The 12,768-nt window shown below is 37.5% G+C and overlaps 1 protein-coding gene across 5 annotated transcripts in view; it reads left to right on the top strand.

Moving 5' to 3' along the window:
* Positions 1-469: 469 nt before the first annotated feature.
* Positions 470-12,768, top strand: part of ARL13B (ARF like GTPase 13B) — a 69,910-nt gene continuing 57,611 nt past the window's right edge. For 3 of the 5 annotated variants that reach the window (XM_077774933.1, XM_077774931.1, XM_077774930.1), the window contains exon 1: positions 470-798. In XM_077774933.1, the coding sequence (XP_077631059.1) occupies positions 740-798 (59 nt within the window). In that variant the 5' untranslated portion in view covers positions 470-739. Of the gene's footprint in view, positions 799-9,256; positions 9,291-12,768 lie in introns of those variants that run through there. The other 2 variants (XM_077774934.1, XM_077774932.1) reach the window with 2 other exon arrangements.

Genomic DNA, 12,768 nt, shown 5'->3' with positions numbered 1-12,768 from the left:
GGATAGTTAGCAACAAATGAGTTTTCCCCTCGTCCTTAACTTATAATAACTGCTCCAGTGTATTGTTTCTGTAGTTGTGCAGTCTGCCGGAATCCCAAAGGATCCCAGCCCTGCTTCATAAGAGAAAACAAAACGCGCACAAGACCTAAGCTCTCTGTATCTCAGTTGGGGTTAGAGACACAAGAGGAACAACACCCTCGGCTGGCAACACATTTTGTGTGGGTATACAGAGAGGCCTTGCCCAGGATCTGTCGGGGATTTTTTCAACTCATCTGTGGACGCTCCAGTTGCCTAGTTACGAAAACCATCTTCCCGCCCCCGCCCTCCCGGGGCCCTGGGAGCCCTGCCCCTTCAGCCACTCAGCGGCCCCCACCACGAGCCGGCGGATGATGATTGGAGAAGTACATGGGCGGTGCTTGGGGTGGGCCTTCCGCGCCCGGGAGAAACGTCAGCACGTCGACGCGGGGTTTTCACTGGCCGGGCCCCGCTAACCCTACTGGGGTCTGTGTCTCTGTGCCTGTGGGCCCGGTGGTACCTGGGCGAGGAGGCCGTTGTTCGCTCGCGGGCCGGCGCGGTTCCCAGGGCTGAGCGCTGGGACTGACCACCCCCACCTCCCTCCCGACTTCTCCGCCTCAGAGGTGCCTCGGAGCGGCTGCGGCCCCGGGACTCGGCCCGGGGCAACCAGGGGCCCTTCCTCGCTCGGGGCTCGGATGGGAGGCGTTGGGAGCAGCGGCCTGGGATGTTCAGTCTGATGGCCAATTGCTGCAGCTGGTTCAAGCGGTGGCGGGAGCCGGTCAGGTAGGCTGCAGCCGGCTGGCCCGGTGCCGTCCTAGGGGATTGGGACAGTTGCGCCCTGAGGGCCCTGTAGGGGCGCCACCTTTCCTCTGGGCAGAGCGGCTCCCAGGCCGCGAGGGATGCTTTTGCTCCCAGTCTGACTCTTCTCCGGAGGGAGAGAGAGCACGATGTAGCTTTTTTGCCTAGTTACATTGACGTTCTCACAATGCTTTCTGTTATTACTTAAATGGGTTCGAATTTCTTAAAAAGTTGTGGCTTTTGTGTATGAAGTTGGAAACCATCCGTTGTGTGTTTTTCCTGATTCTTTGGTAATGGGATTTTTTTTTTTTTAAACAGAGGTATGGCATACAGTTTTCATAACACACACACATTCTTTTTCAACACATAGACACTCACTCGCTGTTTTAAGGACTTGGGTTTGAAATCTGGCTCCACTGCTTAATAATTACATGACTTCACCTCTTTGGCCCCACCTTCGTCATCTATTATATGGGGGTGATACTATCTATGCCTGAAGAGTGTTGTAACAAGTGAGAATAGCTGATGGGAAGTGTTTTTCTTAACTGTAGTATAGCTTCAATTTTCGTGTGACATCTAGTTAAGCCTTTAATTCAGAGTCCACTGCTTACCCTTTCATTTTGGAATGCTCGATGTATTAATATTTAGCACCTGCTACTTGGTATTCATTCATTTATTGAGAAAATACCATGTACCAGGCACTGTGCTAGGAAGGAGTCAGGGAAAATGATACTTTTTAGGCTTAACCTTTAAAGAAGCCTTAAATTTGTTACTCCTTATAAATAATGTTGACCTTGGAATTAGGCTAAGAGTAAATTATAACAAAGTTCCGATTTTCTTTTGATTTCCCATTTTCTGAAGAGCTTCAGTTGTTCAGCATTTTGGCAGGGATCACAGAGATGACTTCTGGGATGCAAGAATAAACCTAAACTCTTACTCCAAAATGTATTGGTGAATTTTATTATCAAAAATACAAAATCCCTTTCTCTTTTGTCATCCTAGCTTTGCTTCAATTCTTTCTTTAGTATGCAAACATCCACAAGCTTCTCTTACCTAAAACCAAAACAAAACAAAACAAAAAAAACCAACCCAACCCAAACCAAATGTTTCCTACTGCTGCTGTAGCAAATCACTGTTAACTTAGTGATATAAAACAACACAGATTTATTATCCTGCATTTCTGAGGTCACAAGTCTCTTATGGGTCAGCAGGGTTGCATGTCTTCTGGAAGCTCTACCAGAGAATCTGTTTTTCTTTGCTTTTTCCAGCAAAAGAAAAAAAAGGTTGCCTGCAGTCCTTTGGCTTGTGGCCCCCTTCCTCCGTCTTCAAAGCCAACTGCATAACATCTCTTTTTAAGACTCCTTTTTATAAGGACTCTTGTATTTACATTGGGCCATCCCAAGATAAACTTTCCATCTGAGATCCCTCACTTAATTGTGTTTGCAAAATTCCTTTTGCCATGTAGGGTCAGATGTTCACAGGTTCCAGCGATTAGGATGTGGACATTGTTGGGAAGCCATTATTCTGTGTCTACCATAATAAATAACCCTCTGTCCCTGCAACTATGTTTGCTCTTTCCCTTCATCCCCGATGGAAGAGTTGGCTATGGATTCCTGATTCTGACCCTGTCTTAACTTCCTTTCCTCAAGCATTCCTTAACTTCCTGCCTTAGGTGACTTGTGCCCAGAAGTTCTTCCTGCTACACCAGATGCTGCCTGGTTAATAAATCTAGTGGCCTCTTTTCAGTCTCGGCATCATTGGACACTTAAGACCACTCTCTTCTTGAAATTCTCTGATTTATTCTTCCTAAATTTAAAAAATTTTAGTTTTCTACCTGTTGCTTTTTCTGTTTCTTTTTGCCAGTTAGCCTTTCTTCATCTCACTCTCAAGTCTCCCCGAGGATTCTATGTTCAGTTCTCTCTCTCTCCTTCTCTTTCTCTCTTTTTATTTTTTATTTTTTTCCTCCTCTTTATTCTCCTTTCCCAGGCAGTTTCACCACATATAGACTTCAGCAGCTACTTCAACATTGACTCTCAGGTTCATGTTTCTGCTGCTTGAAGACTTACTTATCCCTTTCCACAAGAATCCTCAATCCCTGCATATCCCAGATTGAGCTTTATATCCTCCCTCATTTCCATGCTGAATTGCTGCTGCTTTCCCTTTACCCAGATCAAGCCATGAGTAATTCTAGATACCTCTTTGTGCTTTGTTCTCTCAAATCATCAAGTCCTTTGGTTTCTACCAAAGTGTTTACTACCACTTATATGTCTTATACTCTTTTAGCCTTTCCATATCCACTGCTGTTTTAGATAAACTTTCCATTACTTCTCCCCCAGATTTCTTTGACAGACTTTCCACTATTCCCTTATGATTAATTCTTTACACTGTTGCCAGTGTCTTCCTTTTTCCTCCTGTTGTGCCAATTTTGGGGTGCTTAAGTTCTCTAGCCCCTCCATACCTCACCAGATGCCCTTCTTTTTTGGCTGTTCCTAATCATTCCTCACTTGTCAGTTGGTCGATTCTTTCAGGCAACTGTCTTTGCGTTCAGCTAGATTCTTTACCTTTTCATTATGTTTGCTTAGCACCTGGTATTTGTCTCTATTTTTCCATGTATTGTAATGAAATGTTTATTCAGCTCTTCACAGGTCCTCTAGGATGGCTTGTGGGCAGGAGCTTTTTTTATTTAAAAATATTTAAAAATTAATGTATATTTTTTCTTTAAAGGTGATGAATGTTTCTGTAGAACACTGACAGCATGGATGGCTAAGCAAAAAAATGGCAGATATTAGTTACCCTTAATCTCACCCCAAAGATTTCCATTTTGGTGTAGAATCTCTTACATATCTGTAAATTTTCTTTTTATTGAAGTGTAGCTGACATACAATTTCCTATTAGTTTTAGGTGTATATCACAGTTATTCAGTATTTTTATACTTTATCAAATGATCCCCATGGTAAGTCTAATTATGATCTGACATTATACAAAGTTATTACAGTATTATTGAGTATATTCCTGATGCTGCATATAGCATTCCCATGAATTATTTATTTATAACTGGAAGTTTGTGTCTCGTAATCACCTTCACCTGTTTCACCTGCACACCATCTCTGCCCACTCTGGTAACCAAGTGTATTTCCTGTCTCTGTCTCTGTTTTGTCTGTATATTTGTTTGTTTTTTAGACTCCACATATAAATGAAATATGGTATTTGTCTTTCTCTGGTTTATTTCACTTAGCATAATACCCCTAGGTCCATCCTTGTGGTAAATGACAATATTTCATTCTTTTTCTTAACCAAGTAATATTCCATTGTATATCTATACAGTTCCTCTTCTAAATCTATTCATCTATCAGTGGACACTTGGGTTGCTTCTGTATCTTGTCTATTGTAAATAATGCTGCAGTGAACATGGGGGTACATATATCTTTTCAAATTGGTATTTTTGTTTTCTTTGGATAGATACCCAGAAGTGGAATTGCTGCATCATATGGTAATTCTATTTTTAATTTTTCGAGGAATTTCTATACTACATGTTTTCTATGGTGGGTGTGGCTGCACCAATTTACATTTACACCAATAGTGTATCAGATTTCCCTTTTCACCACATCCCCATCAACACTTCTTATTTTTTGTCTTTTTGATAATAGCCAATCTGACTAGTGTGAGGTAATATCTTATTATAGTTTTGATTTAAATTTCCCTTATGAATAGTGATGGTAAGCATCTTTTCATGTTGGGTGTCTATAGTCTTCTTTGGAAAAACATTTGTTCACATCCTCTGCCTGTTTATTAATTGGGTGGGTTTATTTTGAGTTGTGTCAAGTTATATATTCTCCTAAGTTTATACATTTGGGATATTAATCTTTTATTGGATGTATGATTTGCAAATATCTTTTCTCATTTTTCATTCATTGCCTTTTTTTGTTGATAGTTTCCATATGTGTAAATTTTTAAACAATAAAGAGATAATGGTTATAGAGTTGCTATTTCACAGCTTTTAATTTATTTTTGCTCTAGTCATAATTAACGTCTTTTTGCAACATTATATGTTTCTCATCTTCTTAAGCAGAATAGTGTGTTCTATAGAATCACCAAAGTATGTTTAGTCAGTCCTGTTATTAAATATTTGGGATATTTAAAATTTTTCACTATTGTGAGCAATGCTTGGGTAGGCATCCTTATATAAACATTTTTAGAAATGGAATTCGAGATCAGATGGTATGGAGAATTTAAGATATTTGGTATCTATTGCCAAATTGCTCTTCAACAAGGCTTTTTTTTTAAAAAAAAAAATCTTTTTAGTGTTATATTTATTTCTGAGAGAGAGAGAGAGAGACAGCGTGAGCAGAGGAGGGTCAGAGAGAGAGGGAGACACAGAAACTGAAATAGGCCCCAGGCTCTGAGCTGGCTGTCAGCACAGAGCCCAACAGGGCTCAAACCCACGAATCCTGAGGCCGAAGTCGCACGCTTAACTGACTGAGCCACCCAGGCACCCCGGCAAGACTTTAAAGAAAATCAATTGTTACTCCTCCCAGAAGTGTATAAAAGTGCCTTTTTTTCCTCAAAAAGTGAGAGTCATCACTTGTTTTTTCCAAGTTATAGAGGGAAATGCTATCTGCTCTTAGTTTCTATTTTCTGAATTCCTAGTAAAGTTGTTTTTTCTCTTGGACTTTTGTATTTCTTGTTTTGGGAATCTCCCAATGATTTCCTTTTCTGTTTTTCTATTGGGGCAAGTGCATTTTCTTACTGAATTTTCTGTAAGATATTTTAAATGTATATAGTAGCAACCATTTCTCTGTAGTATATATTATAGATATTTTTCTTTGATTTGTTATGTTTGTAAAATTTTTGGTGGTATTTGAAGCATAAACATTAAAAAAATTGTATTGAAATACACCGCTCTTTCAGTGTAATAATTAGATTATATGCCATTATATGTATCCAAATTATGTTCACCTGTACCTTTTTTCTAGTATGTTAATATTTTAACTCTTAAAACTCTATTGAATATTATTTTGTGTACAGGGAACAGCCTTTGTCCTGGGCACAAAACCCAAGCCGTGGTGCTCAGTATATTCTGGACCTTGCAAACAGGTCCTCACCCTTATATATTATCATTTATATACTCTGAATGTCTATTATTTATACCAAGTAGCATCTAGTTGATAGCTTAGTACATATAAAATATGATAGAATATGCAGGAGTTAAAAGATGATTTCCAAGATTTTTGGTAAGAATAGAAGGCAGGAATTTGGGTCTTGAAGAAATTTGTACTTCCTAAGCTTTCCATGGGCATGAATTCAGAAATGGGTCTTCTAAAAGAAGCAAAAAATTAATATCAGTTTAAATGAAAAAAGTTTGGCAGCAAGAGTTAGATAATATTACAATTAAAAAATAGGTAGGGTCACCTGGATGGCTCAGTCGGTTGAACACCCGGCTCTTGATTTGGCTCAGGTCAGGGTCTTCCTGTTTGTGGGATTGAGCCCTGGGACAGGCTCTGTGCTGACAGCCTGAAGCTTGCTTGGGATTCTCTATGCTAGTCACCACCCCTGGCCTCTGCCTCTTCTCCCCTGCATGTGCACATCTGCACACTCACTGTAAATAAATACATAGGCATTTAAAAAGAAATTAAAAATATTTTTACCATTATGTAAACAAAAAGAAAAATATAGTAGGTACTCAAGTGCATATCACCCAGATTTTACAAGTATTAACTTTTGGTTATCACACTTCAGTTTTTCTTTAAAGACATAGATAACAAATCTTTGAAGCTCCTTATATCCTATTCATCTCCTACCATCCATCTCCAGAGGTAACCACTAGCTGGAATTAGTTTCTTGTCTCCCTGTGTTTTTTGATGTTACAATTCGGCCTACCTAAGCTTTACCCCAAATTTATTAGTTAAATTGTCGTTCACTGTGGCCAAGTCTAAAAGAAGAGACTGAGATGTTACAATAAGCACTGTGGATTAATGCTTTCTGTACCTCACGGTGGTGTTTGGTAAAGCGTACAGATAGGTCATGTCATCTCTGCTGTTTTTTTCAGTGGGGGAAGATTCAGCACCTTACTAGCCATCTTTTTTTGGTTTAAAGTAATATAACTGTAAATCCTAGGCCATTTATAGAAATTGCTGAGTTTTTAATTTGTTAATTAAGCTGTACATACAGATTAGCAAGGATTATCTGATGTGCTGTATGAAGAACTGGAATGTTTTACATTTCTTTTTAAACCTCTATGGCTTCTTGTTTATTCTTAGTAAAAAGTTTAGAATTTTTAGGATAAAAAAGACTTAGAGACCTTGTGATTCTACCCCTTTATATTTTTGGAATGAATAAATTGACACTAAGAATTTGACCTAAGATTTCAGAGTTAGCATATGATCTCAGGTTTGGTCCTCTTACTATCTATTAATGCTCCATAAATTTAGATAGTGATTTTGATGTAATACTATCCTGAACAGTATAATTTGAATTAAAATGTCAGAAAATAATGCACTTGTACAGTAAAGTCATACCATAATTTTTTTGGGGGGGTAATTTTGTTTTATTTTATTAGTTTGTGTATGTGTGTGTATGTGGTAGGTTTTTTTCTTTCTTTTGCACATTTATCATAAAATAATATTCCCATATCTCTTTTCCTACACGTGTCTATGTTACTTTTGAAGTTAGGAATAGTTGCTATGTAATTACCTCATTTGAAGTATTGTCTCCTTATTTGATAGATCAGGAAGTTTAGAATTGTAGATGTTCAAATGGTTGCAATAAAATCACTCAGAGAAGATTAATAATTCAAATATTTTCTGAATCTAAGTTCAACATAATTCCAGTATTATGTTGCTTATGTTTCTGATATATCAAATTGTTTATCTGTTATATAAAAAGAAACTCTGGGATTAAATATAAAACAAGCTTTTGACTCTTTTAATCCCTACTTTTCATTATTTTTTTTTACTCAGAATTATTTCAGTTTTAAAAATCATTCTCACCATTAATTATTACCTTGAAAACTTGAGCATGTAAACTTTTTTGGAAAACTTCAGCCAGTTAGATGTAAGAAGATAAATAATTTTAAATGCATTCTCTAAGATTGAACTGTTACTTTTATGTGAAGATTTATATAAATTAAATCCATTATAATATTTTCTCAACTGAAAATTATATATTTTAATTTTACATAATATTTACTCAGGCAAATGGGGGAGTCAGAAAATATATTATGCTGTGTCATTCAGTAAAGATGCTTAATGTGTGCCCAGCATATTTGATCCTGGGGCTGCAGAGTTGATTGACAAGTTCCAATAGAAGAGACTGCATGAGAAGGTGCATGAGAAAGTTGAGGTCTGTTTGCTGTGGTGGCATGGGTGGTCAGGAAGGACAGAAAGGATGAGGGGAGTAGCTAGACTGGTACGCCTACTGGAGGAGGGCAGTGGCAGAGGACGCTGCAGAGTTTGGACTTGAGTCTGTTTAAGGATTTTAAGCAGAAACATGCCATAGTTAGGTTTTCATCGAAATCATAGTTAGGTTTTATTACAGACATGCAATTCATGATCTTAGTGTACTTGTTACTAGGTAATCTACCTTCTATTAAGTCCATGAACTGGTTGTGATTGTGATAGACCGAAGTCTGGGGTGATAATTTCAAGATTCTTTGATGAAAATGAGCCACATGTTTATCTCTGTGCATCTATATAAACATTTTTAAAAATCTTCTTTAATGCTTATTTTTTGAGAAATAGAGAGACAGAGTGCAAGCCAGGGAGGGACAGAGAACTAGGGAGACACAGAATCCGAAGCAGGCTCCAGGCTCCGAACTGTTAGCACAGAGACGGATGCGGGGCTTGAACCCAGGAACTGTGAGATCATGGCCTGAGCCGAAGTCAGATGCTTAATTGACTGATCCACCCAGGCGCCTCTGTATGCATATATATAATGTGAGTAAATTAGAGGCTAAACAAATGGTTCAAGCTATCCTTTAAAATAATAATTATTATTACTCTTTTTACAAACCATTGTATTTAAACTTCCCATGGAAACTGCTATTGACTAACTTCTTATTAGCGCTGTAGCCTTGTGTAACCTGTACCTGCTCTACTTGCAGAAACAGTATGAATATAAATGATAGGGTACAATAGCTTTGAACTATTAAGACATACTGTGTGAATTCAAAGCATTGGTTATTCAAAACAGGGTTTGGGAAAAGATGAGAGCATTTTCTTCTCAGTTACTTAATTTGGGGCAATTACATGAAAGATACTTTTATTTTATAAAACTTTGCAGTCTGATATTGTTTGTCTCTTAACCCTTCTGGACACTATTCCCCGGTGCTGCCATTTCTTTGGTCTCATTTCTTTCTGAGTACAATTTTAAGTTTGTTTTTTTTTTTCAAAGGTTCTTGGGGTTCCATGTTCCCCTGGCTCTTCTCCCTCCTGTTGCTCTCCCTGGGATCTTTCATCTCTTCTCATAGCTTTAATTACCAGGTATGCCTCATAAACACAGGACAGATCTTTCTTCAGCTTCAGGCTTCAATGTGGGATGAGTGAGCACTGCTGTCAATGTGTGTAAAACTGAACCTGTTCATTCTCTTCTATAACCTGGTTCCTTCCTGTTTCTGTGGTCTCCTGTCAGGGACTCCCTAGCTTGAATTTTGTGGTATAAGAAGAAGAGCTATTGACTGAGCACTTATTTTGTGCCACAGACATTGAGCACTTCACTTGCATTGTCATACTTCATTTTACCACAGCCCTATGGGATAGTTGTTGTTGTTATCTCATTTTACTGATGAAATTCTAAGAAGTTAACATGGCCCAGGTCATATAGCTTGGAAGTGGCAAATCTGGGAGTTGAATACAGGTTTCTCTAATACCAACTTTGTGGGAAGATATCAGATTGCACACAATCTCTGTTATTTGTTACTAGTAAAAACATACTGTACATCTTAAAATACCACAAAGTTCTTTCCATCTCAGCCTTTTTAGTTTGATATATAATTAAAGACTCGGGGATAACTGTAATAAGAGTGAAGTGATCACTTTCAGCTTCTGGGAAGGTCATATTATTAACTATTTGTTGATAATAGTTCCTACAGGAGAAATCTATCAAGTCCTTTACACTCAGTGTGTAGTTGTATCGAGTTGTGATTACTTATGGGCCCCTAGCAAGCATGCTCTACTTTTGTTTAATGCGGCTCTACTGAGATGTGCTCTTAACCCCTGGGTTTAGACATCCCCAGTTCTCCCCTCCTTGGTATGGTATCTTCCCAGACAGTGTTCTCAGTCTGGAATCTCTTCATTTTTCTTCCTTCTATTTGTACCTTCCTCTTGCTTGGCAAACTTCTCCACTTTAACAACTTAGCTAAGGCATTGCCTTGTGTAAGAAGCTTCCCTGATCTTCTATATCTGTATCTCTAGGTTAAAATCATCTTGCTCTGTATTACTTAAACATCTTCTATATATAGTTGTGTATACTTGATGGTCGTGGTGTCACCATGTACTAATACTTGTTTATGTTTTATTCACTCTCATTAGAAGATGAGTACACTGAGCTAGAAAACCATGTCTTAGGCATTTTTATGTCTGTAATGCCCAATGCCTAATGTACTTTTATTGAATTACTGTCTGACCAAATGACTAAATGATTGTTTTTTTGCTAGTGTCAACTTTTCCAGATGCTATAAACCTAAGAACACTGTATGCTGGTTTTTTGTTTTTTTTTTTTCAATTGAAGGGTTAATGTACTTGATCAGTAATCAGAAGATTAAAAGACAGAGAATGTCTTCCATCTTTCTTTTCATATAGGACCACAGCCAACTGTTCCCAATCAGTGATAATTTACCATATTTTAAGCAGATGTAATGACATGTACATTTTAACATGTGTTAGATTGTGCATCTTCATTTTTTAAAATGTTGCATAGAATTTTAAGTGGTAGGTGAATGTTAACTTTTTAAATCCATTATATTCTTAAAGTATAAATTCAATGTTTTGTTATCAGAGATTGCAGTAATTCATGCTGTGATTTTTATTTGTACTGCTAATATTATGTTTACTCATTAAGACTTTATCAAGTATTTAATTAAAGTCATGTTTTCAAGTATATAGCATAATAATCTAAAAAATTAACTATTTTCAACAGTAGTCAAAGTAAAAGAGAAATCTAGAGAGACTTATTTTGTGCCAGTCTCAGCATAATTATAATTTTACAAAGCGATCTGTATGTTTCAAGGACTTCTCATCTGAACCTAATATTTTATTAAGAAAGGAGAAAACATTTTTTAAAGTTTGTTTGTTTAGAGAGCACCAGCAGGGATGAGGGAGAGAGAGTTACAGAGCGAGAATCCCAAGCAGGCCCCACACTCTTACTGCGGAGACTGATGCAGGACTTGAACTCAACAACCATGAGATCATGACCTGAGCCAAAACCAAGAGTGAGACACTTAACCGGCTGAGCCACCCAGGTGCTCCTAGAAAGGAAAGCTTTTAAAGTAGATAGCTAGCTTTAGGAGCAATGTCTCAAAATGTGTAATAGCAATTACTTGGAAGGTTTTTTTTTTTTAAGCTGAAATCTTGACAAAAATGGAGAGAAAACATAAGATGTAACCTGTGGAATAGAGAAAGAGGGACAGCAACCTGTTTCTTGCAGTAAGCTATAGGAGGACTTGGGATTGTGGATGTTTGTGTGCTGTTCTATACAAGGTGTATAATTAAAATTTTAGAATAAATGATGCACATAAACATAATATGGGCATTTGTTCCCCCATGGTAATTGTTTTGGTTCATTGTCAGGTTTGAAGCATGGTAGATCTTGAAATGGATTAATATTTTTCACGGGACAATTGAATTAGTTTTAATATTCTTTTAATCTAATTCATTGGATAGCTAGTAACTTGAGTTACCTAAAATTTATATAAATGCTACATTATCCATCACTTTTGGATAGTCATTTACTGTATTTTGTTTAGGAAATTATTTTGTATTTAAATCTTATTTGATATTTGGTAGTTATAAATTCTTCAAACAAAATAATAATGTTATACTCTTAAAAATCACACACAGCTTCCTTAAGAAGTAAATTCATATTTTTCAAAGTTGATAATGCAGATAAAATTTCTACATACATAGAGGTATCCGGACCTCACATACAACCTCAGCTCCTTAAATTCGTAATTTCCCATGGTACTCTTTGACATTCCCATTGACCCCACCACTGGCCCACAATATGGGTTATGAGGACGCTGCTAATTGTGGCTTACTTTATTCTTGCACTTACTCAAGCTTAGACATACTTCCATTTATTCCCCATCGTGGGTAGAGATGGTTGAAACATTTAGAAGACTAAGGCTCTTGGATAACAAAGGAAATTAATATGGAGAGTAAGTTAATTTCCTTCACAAAAGCCAAAACCCTCAACTACAGGACCCCACATGATCTGGCCTCTGATGTGGTTCTGACTCCTTGTCCTTCCCTGCTCCATTTGCACTGGGCTTTACCACACTGGCTTGGATGCGGATACTACAACATTCCTGCATACCCCCATGTTAGTGCCTTTGCCCTGGGTGTTCTCTCTTGTCCTAGATATTTGCATGACTAACCTCCTTCAAGGCCTTCCTCCTTACCTTCTCAGTGAGGCCTGCCCTGATCACTCTATGTAAAGCTGCAGCCCAGCTCCCGTTCCCATTCCTGCTTCCCTTTAGCCTGCTTTACTCTATATTTTGTTTTTTTATAGTATGTAATCACCTTCTAACATACTACATAGCTTATAATGTACTTATTTCTTACATTTATTATTATTTTTTCTTGCCACTAACATGTAAATTTAATAAGGGAAGAGTTTGTGTCTGTTTCTGTTTGTTTTTTGTTGTAGTTATTTTAATAAACAGGTATATCTCAAGTACCTAGAACATTGGTGTCTAGTGTACAGTGGATGGTCAGTAACTATTTACTTGGTTTAATAAATGAC

Source organism: Crocuta crocuta, unplaced genomic scaffold (assembly GCF_008692635.1).
Source record: "Crocuta crocuta isolate KB4526 unplaced genomic scaffold, BGI_CrCroc_1.0 scaffold6, whole genome shotgun sequence".
NCBI lineage: Eukaryota > Metazoa > Chordata > Mammalia > Carnivora > Hyaenidae > Crocuta > Crocuta crocuta.
The sequence above is the reverse complement of the archived record's forward strand: the minus strand, read 5'-3'. Positions and strand labels throughout refer to the sequence as shown.